The sequence below is a fragment of the Anticarsia gemmatalis genome, chromosome 12 (assembly GCF_050436995.1).
Source record: "Anticarsia gemmatalis isolate Benzon Research Colony breed Stoneville strain chromosome 12, ilAntGemm2 primary, whole genome shotgun sequence".
In the NCBI taxonomy this organism is placed as follows: Eukaryota; Metazoa; Arthropoda; class Insecta; order Lepidoptera; family Erebidae; genus Anticarsia; species Anticarsia gemmatalis.
Genome location: NC_134756.1, coordinates 12,913,604 through 12,928,715, shown reverse-complemented (window position 1 = coordinate 12,928,715; position 15,112 = coordinate 12,913,604). Strand labels below are relative to the sequence as shown.

The following is a 15,112-nucleotide window of genomic DNA, read 5'->3' as shown; positions in this document are numbered from 1 at the left end:
TATCATGAATGTTAGATAATAAGAATACACTCAAAATAGATACTTGCTTTAATCACCTTTTCTAAAGGGTAATATTTAGAATACCTATTAATTTGATCATTTAGTCAGACCGCTAGAATAATCTGAACGCAGCTTATATATTTTTTTATAATTTGACAGTTGACAGAACGTCACGGGTAAATAACGCATGCGTTTCGTGGTTTTTTTTTTGCGAAGACAACCGCATCCTTTGTATTCTAGTTTTCAGATCTAAAACATATTTTATCAAATTTTCAAGTCGCGTGGGACTTGTTGTTCAAAATATAACAAAGTATTGTTGCAAAAATATTTATTCTAGCTACACAATTTACATTTTAAACGTAATATTTACTGACAAAATAGATGTACGTATTTAGATGGCGCGATGTGTTGTGATGATTTTTTATTATTACAACTTGAACATTAACGTTTTTTTGTATTCACACAGGAATCAAAACGATATCAACTTGAAAAAACTGTTGAGCTGGTTGCTTAAACGAGGAGCATGCGAGGCTGGTTTCGAGATAGGGTACGTTATTTAAATACAAGGCACCGCGCACCGGTACCTATATAAATATAATTATAAACGTCAGTTTGTGTATTTGTTAGGCACCATTACGACGCGCGCCAGTGAAACGACGCCTGACTAAGCTCAATAACTATCTGTAGGTTAACTTAACAAGCAATCATATTATTTTTCTTTGCGACGTAAACAAAGTTACGAAAAAGTAACTTGTGTAACTTCAAACTTACAACTTGTTGTTGACATTAAAAATAAGTTGTAGATTTGTTACTGGGTACTATGTTAAATATAATATTAACTGTGTGTCATATTACAATTCAATGTCATACTAAAAGAAATTACCTTAAAAGCTTAGAGTAGCATATTCCTAATAAACAGGGATGTGGACAAACTTTAAAAACTAGGTTAAACTGTGGAAAGTGCTTTTATACTTTTAGTTATTGTAAAATAAATGAGATTTTATCACATAAACAATCCATTTTTCAGTCCAGAAGGATATGTTAGTCTGTGTAACATCCTGCATCATCCAAGTTTTTGGCCGAACTACATCGTAGGAGATGTACAACGACTTGTCCTACAGGACAAACAAAAGCAATTTAAATTGAGGACCAACCCCACTACACACTTACTAGAAATCAAGGACAACCAGAGACCTAGCACAGAGGAGAACGGCAACCAGGCAGTTACAGATGATGCATATTTACGGGTCACCTTGGTTCGTAAAACAAATATACCTAAATAACATGAATGATATATATAAAATTTTGAGTCTGGATTTAGTCACAATAACTGGCTTTTTAATATACAATTTAATATATTTTCCAAACAAAAAATTAATAACACAATCAAAAACTGAAATAATTTTATAAAACCCAAAAAATCACCAAACTTTTCATGAGAATTCTTATATTTTAGCCACCATACAAGACAATAGTCCATGGGACTTACTATGAGAACTGGTATGATATTAAATACGAAGGCTTGAGACCTATGAGCTGTAGATACATACACTTTGCTAAGGATCCAAGTTCCACGGGCATAAGTAAAGACGTAGATGTCCGTATATTTGTCAATATTGTAAAAGCACTGGAGGACGGGATTGAATTTTTTGAGACTGAAGATAGTTATGTTCTGACAAGGGGTGATCAACGTGGAGTTCTGGAACCTAAATATTTTACTCAAGTAGTAGACATTGAATCAGGTATGTATTTTTATATACATTTATATAATAAAAATCGCAAAGGTAAGATAAAAGTATGGTAATCGTTTAAACTACAGATGTTTTGGTATAATGCTTCTAACAGACCTGTAATAAATTGTATGATAGACTTGAAAAAACTCACCTCGGTTTAAACTATACTTTATTACGTGAACTTTATTCAAAGTTGTTTGAAATAGTCATTCTATGATTGTTTTGGAAAAGCTGGTTGCTCATGAGAAGAAACAGCAAGAAACTTAATATTGCCATAATAAAACAACCAAATGTCTATAGTATTGTACTATATTCTTGATTGTTTAGGGCCACTAATGAATTAGCATTAAGAAACCAAAATGATTCATTTATTAGGCATGCAGTAAATGTTTGGAATACTGCTTATAAAAAAATGTATGACAACATGTATGGATGTGAATGAGTTAAGGAAAGTTCGTAAGGATCGTACCAAGAGGCGTTGTTTTGTCTATGCCAGCCTCTTTGGGAGAAAGGAGGAATTTTATGTCTAAAAATGAATGTCATTAACTTATTTAGTGAACAATTAATAAATGGTATCAATTATATTGAAAACCATTACTATATGATTGCTATCATTAAGATATTCTTAAGTAGATTTTTATCTTTCGAGGAATTATAAAGATTCTTTCACATTATCGCAAACAAACGATATCATTTGGCGATTGAGTACTTGACTAAGATTATTTTAATTTTAAACTAGTTTCCTCCCGCGGCTGCGTTTGCCTTGTTACAGTTGCTGTGATGAAAAATATTCTACAATTTTGCTTGTCGGATTACCTTTGTTCCTCTTACACACAAAAAAAAACACTTCATATTATTTGGAAATCGCAGACAGAAATTATTAATTCCTACACAAATATGTGATCGAAGTAAAGACAATGTTTTTTTTATTTATATTTAAAACAAAGAACGACATTTTCCGTGTCAATGTAGTATGTACTTAAATAGGGGATTCCCCTCACCATTATAGGTATTTATATAAATCAATGAAATGCGTATTTTTTGTTGAGCGCTATTAGGGACTTCCCCTGAATATAAACACACAGCATTTGTGAAGCATGTAGCTTTATTTCTCTACTATCGTTTGTACAAAATGATGTTTAAGTATGAGCCATTCAATTACAGTTCATTGAAACAATCAGTTCTGAGTGTTTTCTATGAAATTATGTTATATTTATTGTGTTAAATTATTATTTAAGTGATATTTGCTACTGAAGAGTGAAATGAATTGAAGAGATATTAATTATTTTACAAAGTGATTATTTTATAGTGAGTTTTTGTGTGTAAGGTAATTGTTTCAATTATATTAAATTTATAAAGTCAATTTAACCCACTAAAGTCCCACTGGCCTAGGCCTTGAGTCCACCAAACTGGCCAAGTACGGGTTAGGGACTTGAGCCTTGAAATACTGAATATACTATTAGAAATGTCAGGCATACAACCTTGTTGTTTTCCTTCAATGTTGGAGCAAGTGATAATTATTTACACATATAAGTTTGAAAAGTCATTGGTGTGTTACTTCGGGTTCGAATCTTCAACTATTTGCGCTTTAAAGTAAAATTCAATAGTTTAAGTAGTATAATGTAATTATAAACGGACTGCTGATAGAGATTCTTAATCTTCGTCTATCTTTCCTTTATTTTAACCGATTAATGTGTCACTAGTGGGCAAGAGTTTCCCTCCTTAATGAGGGAGGGGTTAGACCTTGAATCCACTTTGTTACGTGTTGCCATCTGTGCCTTTGCAGCAAAAATTATTACAGTTTACATGAGGGTAAAGCAGTCATGCATGTATTTATTTGTCTAGGTTTTCTTGACAATTACATGGGGTTAAATGTGCCATAGTATGAAGTTCGCTGATGTCACGCGAATTGATATAATTAATTCATTTTTGTGTTACTCTCTTTGTATACGCTGATTATATCTATGGAAATCAGCTCGGTTAAATCGGACCAACAGATAAGGCAAAAAAAACCGCTTGTTTCTGAGTGTAATGTAGGTAATTATTATTGTTGGAATATTATTTTAGAATTTGTAAAAAATAATCTTTAAAACTAGGATAAAACAGATTTGAAAAAATCTTCAGTACTCAAGCTTTCTTTGATTTGGTATTATAAATTATGTGTCTTTGACCATATCTGTGAAAATTGATTATTTAACATATAAATAAAGTTATGGCTTTTTCCAATAGACATAAATTTATGAACGAATTAATTTCAAATCAAAGTGTTATTGACCTTCTACAACAATGTTATCATAACAACCAAAATCTAGATAAAAATGTATGTTCATTTGTTATCAGGTATAATTTTGCATCCCTGAGAAATGGAGACGGCGGCACAATCACCGGTCGCCGTCGCGTCATCATCGAACACATGCAACGGAACGCAAAACAAAACAGAAAAATGGAACAAAAACAATCTTGACCACTCACTGAACAAGTCTTCCAATAACAGTACAAATAGGCCTGTGTCAGCGACAACTGGTTGCAATATGTCGGTGATGTCGCCGACACACAGGCCTAAGTCTTCGCCCGTCCATCCTTTAAGGCCTGAGTCAGATACAAGTAGGTCTAGCGAGGAGACCAGGAGTGGGAGTACGTCGGGTGAAGGCAGTCGTAATTCAACGCCGCGCCGCCGCAAGAACGATCAGCATCAAAGCCCTAAGAAACAAGGACAGTACAAACATGGACAACAGGAGCAACCTGAGTCGTCTCCTGGCAGAATTATTGTTACTGGTGAGAAAATTTCATTTATAAGTAAGTTTAATTAAGTTTTCGATAAATAAAGCAGCCAGCCTAGCCTTTCTTCAGTCAGTTTCCAGTCTCATCTGTTACAGCTGAATACTATTTTACATGGAGTAATTGCCTATCAGATGTCCACAATCCAGTTATCTAGGTTATAAACTTATAATGACTGAATTAAAGTAATTTTAGGTAATTTGGTAGAGACAGTACTTTTAAATCAATACCTAGTTTCTGTATTATGTTGTTGCATTTAATATAAATTGTATATTACATATTTCAATTGTTCTTATCAATGCTGACAATTGACTCATCCATAACTAGTTTTACTTCCTAACTCGAGAACAGTTAATAATAATACCTCAGTTATTTGTGAAAATAGTTGCTATTTGCAAATCTTTGTTGTCAAATTAATATTTACTATGAGCACTTTATGAAGATTTCAACTTTAGTACTATTATGGCTTGTTTAGCATACCTACCATTACATTTCTTAAAATAATATAATTAATCATATTTTGAAGAAGACTTATTGATAGGTGATTAAGTATTATATGGTAAATAGATCTATATAACAAAAGGATGATATTCTTTCTTTTAAATATCTTAACTTATTTCGAACATTGCACATAATAATATCCACTTGATATTGGCTTTGAGTAAATGTTATTCAGTAGTGCGATTCTCCATTACTATCGACTGTCGACAATCGTTATCGAGTAATTTGGTATGAAAATCTGACCCGCGTCTTTAGCGAACGCCGTGAGAACTAATCTGATGGAAACCTATCGTATTTTAAACTCGCGCGTTGCACGTTTAGTATATAATAGGATACGGGAATTAACGCGAACACGTATTTACCTTGAAATAACGTTTCGGCGAAGGTTCCACTCGCCGTGGTCGCAGGCCGATCTCGATACTCTTTAGGACCGCGCTACGGGTAGTGATTTAATTCATAATGTCGCAGGGTACCCGAACTACACGACGCCCTTGGACCTGAAGGAGCTGTTCAGCCAGTTCGGGTCGGTGCGCATCGACAAGTGCAACAGCTGGTCGGCCTCCCTGACCTTCACGCCTCCAGCCGCAGCCCGCGCGGCGCTGGCGGCCCCGCGCCTGCACGTGTACGGACACTTCCTGTCGGCGCGGCCCTACTCGTGCCGCCGCGACGAGCCGCCGCACGACTACCGCCGGGACTTCTCCAAGACCAAGCAGAAGAGTATGTAGCTTTAGTTCCATTCTTGTTCCTCTAGCATAATATGAAGTTAGGCTCTTCACAAAATGGAGTCGCCCACGCGATGTTGACTGCGACGCGAAGCAATATAATAGCCACCTTTACACACAAACTATCGCGCATGAAACAGGGTGTGCAAGAGGAAAGGAAAGACCACGCGCCGCATTCATGTGTCAAGCTCGCTAAAAAAATTTAGAAGAGCGCACAGACTTTCCCGCCCGTAATCCTGCACGCTCCAAAGCACACACCTTTTTAACGCGCGCTCTATTACGCGCGATTGTTGTATCATGCGCGATAGAGTACGTGTGTAAAGATGGCTGTTGTATGCGCCACGCGTGTGTCGAATAAACTAACTGTCAATCAAAAGTGTCAAAACGCAAGGAAATTAGTAGCCGATAGTTCCTGACACAAGAGTTTGTTATAGTCCTCTGTTTCAAGCGCTCGTACCATCACATCACGTTAATCGCTCATGTAGAACGAGGGCTCAGCCAAAATAAAGCATTAGAGACATCTTGCCTGCCTTTATCCAGCTATGTGACTGCGGCTTGAACCCTTAAACGACTTTATAATGTATTTCCAAAAGCATTTGAAAGTAATATAAAATCAGAATCATATCATTAATTAATTTAGGTCAAATATTGACACTTATGACAGTCGTTACGATTACTGAATCTACCACTAGGTCGGTAGAGGGTAGAGCCTTATGAGAGGAGCTAGCAAAAACCACACAACGTTTTTATTATACTTTCAAAAGGTAAGATAACTACCAAATAGTTTGAAATTGAACATATTTTAATGCATATACCTGTATGTTTACTGCCTCAGGAGCGAAAAGAAAAAGTAAGTAAAAAATCCCTAGATCGCATAGGCGTACTTGCGTGTAAGTAACAGGAATAAGAATTTATCTTGAAAATTATATGTTGTGATTACTTGTATGTATTCATTTATCCTTGTTTCCTGATAACACTCAAGCTATAGTGTGTATTTATTTATTTATTTATTTATTTAAAAAGCATGGACGACTTACAGCTACATTAACTTATCAATGAAAGTGACATAGATACAGCTAGCCAATTACAAGTCGACACGTTTAGAATTAGAGTATACATTTTATTCTATTATGCATACGTCTCTATGCGTACAACCATTGCGAAGCTTGTAAGATTGTTTTTTTTTTTATAGTTAGAAGTTAGGCTAATACAATAATTTATTTAAATGACATTATACACCTTTGAAAAAGGAAAAACTAATAGACTTCCTAACCGTATCCACCCTGGTACAAAATGGATCAATATCAACGAGTTTGCTGAATTTATTAAAGGTTCTGCTGGCACGAATTATAAAAGAGTTTTGTCTGTAGTTTGACATAGCGAAAGGGACTCGTATTGGTGGATTGTTGCGGGTTCTAGATGGAACATTCAGACTGAATCTGGACAATAGGTCTGGGCTATCAATATCATTCTGAAGGATTTTTGATATTAAGACGCAGTCTGATATATCGCGACGAAGGGTTAACGGCAGAAGATGGAATTTCTTACAAAGATCGAAGTAGTTATTAGCCTGGTATGGTATTTTTTGATGGTAACAAAGATATTTGATGAACCTTCGTTGTATGGTTTCTATTCGGTCAATATACTTTTGATAGCATGGATTCCAAATTTCACATGCATACTCTAACTGACTTCTAACGAACGTACAGTAGAGAATTTTTAATGTTTTGGCCTTTGTAAAACTTTTTGAAAGACGCATTATAAATCCCAATGACCGAGATGCTTTGGCCACGATAGCATCTACATGCGACTCGAAGATAAGCTTGGAGTCATGATATACACCTAAATCGCGAACAGAGTTACACCGGGGTAATGGATAACCGTCTAAGGTATAGGTCATGGCTAATGTAGACCGCTTACGGGAATATGTCATCACCGAGCACTTTGAAGGATTAAGATCCAGCATATTTGCTCGGCAATAAACCCCCAAACGTCGTAAGTCAGCCTGAAGTGCGAGCATGTCATCAAACGATGATATCGAGGCATAGACCTTCATGTCGTCGGCGAAGCACAACAGATTAGAAGACTGCAGGCACAGGCCGATGTCGTTCACATAGACTGTAAATAAAAATGGTCCCAGCAAGGAACCTTGAGGGCATCCGCTTGGTATAGGGATCCAACTAGAAATATAATTGTTTAAAGCGACAGCTTGTGACCTGTTTTCCAAATAGGAAGAAAACCATCTGAGCAGATCACCACATACACCTATATTATTTAATTTGCTAAGCAGGATTGAATGGTCTATCCGGTCAAAAGCCTTGCTGTAATCAGTGTAGACGACATCGACCTGTAAACCCTTGTCCATAGCATCTGTGATAAAGTCATTTAATAAGACAAGGTTTGTGACGGTAGATCTACCTTTTAAAAAGCCGTGTTGAAATGGGCTAAATGAGTTTTTAAGAGCAGAGTAAACCTGATCATACACAATTCTCTCAAAAAGCTTGGCTATAACACATAACTTGGATATGGGCCTGTGGTTTGAAATCTCTGATTTAGCGCCTTTTTTATGGATAGGGGTAATAAACGCTGATTTCCATAATTTAGGAAACACACAAGCACGCAAGGACATTTTAAATAGCAAAGTGATAGGATTGGCTAGAGAGTGCGCGCATTTCACAAGTAATTTAGGTGAAATGTTATCGGGCCCAGGCGCCTTTGATGTGTCTAGTTTTTTAAGAGAATTGCATACGAGATCACTGTTAACAGAGATAGTAGATATATGATAGGAATGAGCTGGCATCGCTAGAGATGTAGTCGAGTAATTAGTAGTTGATGAATCAAGAAAATTAGACTTAAAGTATGAGGAGAACGCCTCACAGATTGATTCGCCTGTAGTGAAGGTTTGGTTGTTATAAGTTAAGGTGCAAGGGATGGCATGTGAATTGTGTCGCTTCTTCACATATGTCCAAAAGTTGTTAGGATTACATTTAATTGACTCTTCCGTGAGTGCTAAATAGTTGTCGTAGCATTCTTTCTCCATGGTTTTCACTCTATCTCGCAGAAGCCTAAATGTTAATTCGTCCGATTTGTTCCCGTAAGTCTTGAATTTTTTTAAGTATTTATGTTTTTCTTTTATAGTTCTTATAAGTGATCGGCTGTACCAGATAGGATATGAATTGTTACGTGAAATCTTGTGAGGAATGTATTTTTCTTGGAGATCAAGAAGAGCGCGGTTAAAGAAATCAACAGATTCATCTACCGAACGGGATGCGAACTCATAATCCCAATCAATCATATTAATTCTACTATTGATACTGTCAAAGTCACCCTTATCATATAGAAATTTGATTCGTGGTGCACTCTGTAATGCCGTGATTTCAAAAAAGTTTATTTCGATTAAAAGTGCGGGGTGATAATCATCAATTGGTACTAATGGATCTGCACTAGAGGTGACACCTACTGACGTAGTATTAGATAAGACTAGATCGAGCGTTTTACCATATTTGTTGACTACACTGTTACATTGATTGAGATTTAATAGTTTTAATTCGTCAACTAGAGCATATTCGTCGATAGTGCTGACATTCGTCGGCACTAAAGATAATTGACCAGAGGGGAACCAGTTGATTCCACTCATATTAAAATCCCCTGCGATAAGGAAAACGTCCGAATCGTTGCTGATTACTACTTGATTTAATTTTAATAGAAAGTTGGTAAGTTGTGAAGTGAATGAAAGGCCTAAATTTTGATTACATAAATATATAACGCACAGATATAGATTAATGAACGTGCGGCTATTAGCTTTTCTTACTCGAATACTAAGCCAAAGATCTTCTGCAGTGGAATGCAAAAATGGGTGAGATACAACCGGCAATTCTCTGCGCGTAGCGATAAGTACCCCACCACCGCGCGATTGCCCCGTAGTGACATAATCCCGGTCACGGCGCCATACAATATACCGGTCATCAAATAATTCTGAGTCTGATATTCCATCCAGTAGCCATGTTTCTGTGAGCATTATTACGTCATATGACTTGCACAATACTTGACGGTAAAATAAATCAGTCTTGGTACGGAGCCCACGAACATTTTGGTAATACAACTGCAAGTTGTGTATTACATTAACAGCCATCGCCATAATAAACAATAACATGATAATTTAAACTATTGTACAATTTAAGTTCTTCAATAAATAATACATGAGTAATTGGATAAATGAACAAGAAACCAGGAAAAACAAAAAGTCGGTAAAACACAGTAATAAAAACTTTTATAACCGAAATACAAGTCAATAATTCAGTGAGTTTATAAAAAGTAACTAATGCAGACCACCCTCCCAACACAAGTCCCAATATCCGTGCTACAGTCACCAAACAACAATCATCACAAGCAAGATAAAACTTAATAGTTGAATGCGTACGTATAAAATTCGGAGAAATCATGCATGTAGTGTGTTTGTAATTGTAGGAAAAAATTAACTGTAAATAACTCGCGGTTAAGGTAAAAGAGATAGCAACGTAAAGCGCCCTATATAATAAATATTGCTTTCTATATAATACAAACACTGGCTGGCTTATGTACTTAAATAAGTAATAATAAGCAAAGTGCAAGCTTTTTAATAAAACATAATCGTCGCTAATAAAAGTAATTTGTGGGTAAGCTTTCAATACGTTCACTAAGTCAAAGTTGTAAACAAGTTTGCGAGCGAGCGAGACAAAAAGCAATGTGGATGCCGTGCGCAGGAGTGTAAGCGAGACACAGATGTTATTATTAGTTACGTCCTTTGAACCGAGGGCCAGGTAGTAGAAAGAACAATAGAAGCTAACTCGATGCTCGTCCAACACAGGTGCGCTAAACCTTTTGTACCAGAGGAAGAAACTAACAATGTAAACAATAGAAATGAATAGCAAAATTGGTAATAAAAATATGTAATGTGATAAGTTATATCTTAAACAATCTTGTTTAAATCAAGCTCGCTTCTTATAATTAAGACTTTGCTATTGGTATCTTTGAGTATATGTATTTTACCGTGCTTAATCCATACAAACTGATAGTTTTTGTCCTTAGATACTTGTTTCACTTTACTGAGAAGCTTCTTATGGTCGGCACTTAAGTGGTCATTGACGTAGACTTTATGAGATGAACCAGCAAAGCCCAGATCAGCCGTCGATAGATCCTTCACTGCACGCGCTGCCGCAATAAAATCTTCTTTAATGTAGCGGTTCAAAAAACTGACTATTATAAGTTTTTCTTTGGAGTTGTACATAGGCACCCTATATATATAGTTTATTTGGCTTTTTGGGAGGTTATAATTGATTTTGTGATTAATTTTTTCCATTATAGTAAATAAATTTTCTCCTTGCTTGACTGGTACACCCTTGATTTCTACGTTATTGAGACGAGAACGCTGTTCATATGTAGATAGCTCATTTTTAGTTCTTTGTAAATCAGTTTGCAGGCAATTAACTTGGTCTTGAAGCTTTTCGAGAACTAAAACTCTGCTTTCGACATCGCTGACTCTTGAACCGAGCTCGTCCAGCTTCCCACACGAGTATTCACAGGATGCTTTAAGTTCAGTTAACTCATCTTTAATCGTCCGCATGTCTTCCGCCAAGGTTGGTAGTGTAAGCAGTTGTCTTTTCATGTCACGTATCTCCTTTAAGACAGTATCAAGCGTGACTTGCTCTGGCACCTGAACTGCTGGTGACGACGCTCTACACCCAGCACACTTCCACTGGCTGCGTCTATCAGCGCCAAGCTTCCTCCAACCTGCCTCGGATATACCAGCACATCCAAAATCCAAGTGTCTTTTACAGACCCCACACTGCACACCATCGTTGAACTGGTTGTTGCAAGCGGCACAAGACTTCATCATATTATAAAGATATCACTTAGTGAGGATAGGAAAAGGTTGACGATTTATGACTTGTTGCAACGGAGCGAGCGGTACGACCGAGAGTATGCACAAGACTGAGTGTATTAGGTGATAAGAGATTGCAATTAGCGAAAGAACTTTTTAATTCGTAATTGTGCCTTATTTAGCTTATTAGAATATCCCTCTTTGTATACCTATATACCTGCACGTTAAACGTCGCTGCTAACATTGTAGAGGTGTTTATGAAACCACCATATTTGCTTCACGTGAGTAATGTTTCTAAGTGTTAGGGCTTTTCCACGGAAGTAGAGCGTAGTGTAGCGGACCGCGAATCGACCAATCATAACGTTTCCACTACCGCAAAGTGCAGATATTAAGCTCTGTGATTGGTCAATTGGTATTTCGCTCAGTGTAAACGCATCCAGCCATTCTCGATCCATTTCAAACGTGCGAACTAAGTCCTGTCATTTTATCGGAGTCTCTCGCTCGCACTTACACATTGTCACATTCATTTCATTCTTTTGATTGTGACGTAGTTAACACGTTTGTAACGGCCTGAGTACAGTTTTCGAAAACAAAAAGAACCTAATTGGTTGTTTGTAAATGTTGCCATACCATTAATGACATTCAAAACATAGCCTCACGTTGCTTAAGTTGAATAATATTATTTATCATGTTTAATTTTATTACCTCACTTGTAGTTTTAAATGTACTCAATAATTTGTATTGAATATTTTCAGATATGATAATAGCGCCGACCATGATCGACCTGTCGGGCGAGTTCCACGAGCAGGTGGAACGTATCCTGGCCACCATCCGTCTCAGTCAGGAGGACATACAGAAGATCTCACTCTTGTACAAGGATCTCGAGAACGCGTTCCAGTCTATATGGCCTGGTACCAACTATCTCTCTTTAATAAATTTAACCCATTAATGTCGCACTACTGGGCAAGGTTCTCCTTCCGTAATGAGGGAGGGATTAAGCCTTGAGTCCACCACGCTGGTCAAGTGCGGGTTGGGGACTTTGCATGCCTTCAATAAATGTGTTAAACAAATTTTTTGGCATGCAAGGTTTCCTCACGATGTTTACCTTCACCGTTAGAGCATGCGATAATTATTTGTAATACACACATGATTTCGAAAAGTCATGGGTGTGCTGCCTCGGATTCGAACCTACGACTACTTGCGTGGGAGGTTATACCACTCGGCTATCGCTGCATTTTTGCCTCTCTTTAAAACTGCTTAGAATTGCACCCGCTTTTGTTCAACGAGTTTCCTCACTGTGCATGTCGTGTGCAGGTTGCCAGGCCGTGCCGTTCGGCTCCATCACGACGGGGCTGGGCATCAAGACCAGCGACGCGGACTGCTTCCTGAGCCTGCCCGCCAAGTTCCGCACGCCGGGCCAGCTGGCCAGCCACGTGGGCCGCGCGCGCCGCGTGCTCGTGGCCTACCCGCACACCTTCACGGAGATCCTGGCCATCCCGCGCGCCAACACGCCCATCGTCAAGTTCTACCACGTGCCCACCGACACCAACTGCGACCTGACCTTCAAGACCCCGCTGGGCGCGCAGAACAGCCGCCTCGTGGCCTTCCTGCTGCACTCCGACCCGCGCCTCACGCCCGTGGCCGTGGTGGTCAAGTACTGGGCCAAGGTGCACGAGCTGTCCGGCACCGGCAAGCTCACCAACTACGCGCTCACGCTGCTCATCCTGTTCTACTTCCAGCAGCGGCCGCACGCTATCCTGCCGCCCGTGCGCTGGCTGCAGCGGGACCACGAGCACGACCACTTCGTGGACTACTGGAACACGGGCTTCCTGAACGACCCCAAGCTCCTGCCGACCGTCGCTGACGAGTCTTCCATCGCGGAGCTGCTGGGCGGCTTCTTCGAGTTTTACTCCAAGTTCAACTTCGAGGAGCTAGTCGTGTGCCCGTACCTGGGCGAGCCCGTCAAGAAGGAGGCTTTCGGTGACACCACGGCGCTGCCGGACGAGTTCAGTATCTACAAGAACAATATCTTATGCAATCATGTTATGCCGATCCGATTCCAGACGTCGTTCTGCGTCCAAGATCCGTTCGAGCAGTGCCACAACGTCGCTTCCACTGTCACGAGTAAACTGGCGATGGACATCAGGACCTACTTCCAGTTCGCGGCTACCGCTTACGAAAATGATAAAGAGAACGGTTGCATCGACTTCCTCAGATATATATTACTGGATAAGCCTAAACTGATTCGCGGCAGACAACATCTCGAATACAGAGTGAACTTTTTCCCGAGAGTCGTGTGCTCCATTATCAAAGAAGACTGGCAGTCTGTCATCAGAGACGTGGTGTTCAACGTATTCGAGAACATTATGAAAATAAAACTGGAAAAATTGGAAGAATCGCTCTCCGAGGACGGCAAACCCAGAGAGAAGTACGGGGCGGATATCACTAAACCGGTGTGGAGAAGAAAAAAGTACAACTTCTTATTTTCTACAGAAATGTTGGGCGTCGAGGGGAAACAGACTAAGATCACGGAGGAGATCATGAGCAAGGAGCAGACGGTCGGCTTAAGGATTCACCTGATCTTGCTGTTCAGCGACGACCCGAGGAGCGCGGTGGCCTCCGTCAGAATGGCGGGCGGGGACCTCGACGCCTTCAGGCATATGGGCAAGTTCTTCATAGGAGTGATGCAGGGCTGGATGATACATTTCCTCAAGGAACACTCGATGCCCTACACTCCCAGTCCGGACAACGACACGGGAGAGGCCGAAGGAGCCGATGGAGCCGACGGCAGCGTCGAAGATAAATCTAAGGACGACGACAGTGATGTCTCTAATTCGCCGTGTACCACACCTCCGCAAGAGAAGGACACTGTCGACGACCCACCCCCCAGCCCCCCTCCCCCCCAGGGACCGGGCGCGCCGCACTCCGCCCGCGACGCCGGCGACGAGCGCACTCCGCGGGAACCTGACGAGTGACGACACACTTTGTTATGTTTTGACAGAATTGACTTTATATTACTTTGTGTGGAAACTTTCTATCAATAGACTATGAATACAAATTATTTTAATGTTAAGCTAAGACATTTTTTTTATCTTATTTTTTTATGCGGTTTGTAGCTTTTTTTTATTTCGATTATGAATGTTGTTTCTTTTCTTTAGTCGGGAAGTTAAGCCCTCACTCGTTGTAATCATTATCTAATTCGTTGTATATTATTGTGAATTCCATACTCTAGTCTCGGCACTATAAAAGTTCATATAATGTTGGTTGCAGATATTCATTGCAGTAGCTTTACTTTTCACTGTATACGTAATGATTCTTTAATATACACAGGATAAGCTAAACATTATTTGGAGTTTTAATTGCACTAATATTTTCAGAAGAGTTTTTCCTTTTGAATGACAGAAAATCTAATAAATATACGATAAACATGGAAATTCTATGGTTTTCTATTTATTGAACTTATAACAAGGTATCTATCTTGTTCCATGCCCATTCCACTGTCCCTATATTTCAACGGC

At 39.0% G+C, this 15,112-nt stretch overlaps 2 protein-coding genes and 1 long non-coding RNA gene across 4 annotated transcripts; 2 read left to right on the top strand and 1 right to left on the bottom strand.

Moving 5' to 3' along the window:
* Window positions 1-179: 179 nt before the first annotated feature.
* Window positions 180-1,173, top strand: LOC142977416 (uncharacterized). Its single transcript, XR_012959699.1, has 3 exons — window positions 180-383; window positions 467-547; window positions 1,033-1,173. It is a non-coding gene; the product is annotated as an uncharacterized LOC142977416 (long non-coding RNA).
* Window positions 1,174-1,604: 431 nt separating this feature from the next.
* LOC142977414 (uncharacterized) lies at window positions 1,605-15,028 on the top strand. 2 transcript variants are annotated; one of them, XM_076121308.1, is made up of 6 exons: window positions 1,605-1,742; window positions 4,074-4,508; window positions 5,481-5,729; window positions 6,570-6,584; window positions 12,350-12,505; window positions 12,909-15,028. In XM_076121308.1, exons 2-6 carry the CDS (start codon window positions 4,097-4,099, stop codon window positions 14,567-14,569), a joined length of 2,493 nt encoding a protein of 830 aa, XP_075977423.1. In that variant the 5' UTR covers window positions 1,605-1,742; window positions 4,074-4,096; the 3' UTR covers window positions 14,570-15,028. The 2 variants fall into 2 exon arrangements, with proteins under 2 accessions (XP_075977423.1, XP_075977424.1); XM_076121309.1 differs by lacking the exon at window positions 6,570-6,584.
* On the bottom strand, window positions 9,658-12,135 carry LOC142977415 (uncharacterized). The gene has a single exon (XM_076121310.1). It carries the CDS (start codon window positions 11,607-11,609, stop codon window positions 10,683-10,685), a length of 927 nt encoding a protein of 308 aa, XP_075977425.1. The 5' UTR covers window positions 11,610-12,135; the 3' UTR covers window positions 9,658-10,682.
* Window positions 15,029-15,112: the final 84 nt, after the last annotated feature.

Excerpts from the sequence above, each read along its gene's own strand:
- LOC142977414 (XM_076121308.1), top strand. The coding sequence starts at position 4,097 with ATGGAGACGGCGGCACAATCACCGGTCGCCGTCGCGTCATCATCGAAC. Across the intron at positions 4,509-5,480 it reads TGGCAGAATTATTGTTACTG|GGTACCCGAACTACACGACG; the intron begins GTGAGAAAATTT and ends ATAATGTCGCAG. Across the intron at positions 12,506-12,908 it reads GTTCCAGTCTATATGGCCTG|GTTGCCAGGCCGTGCCGTTC; the intron begins GTACCAACTATC and ends TGTCGTGTGCAG.
- LOC142977415 (XM_076121310.1), bottom strand. The coding sequence starts at position 11,609 with ATGATGAAGTCTTGTGCCGCTTGCAACAACCAGTTCAACGATGGTGTG.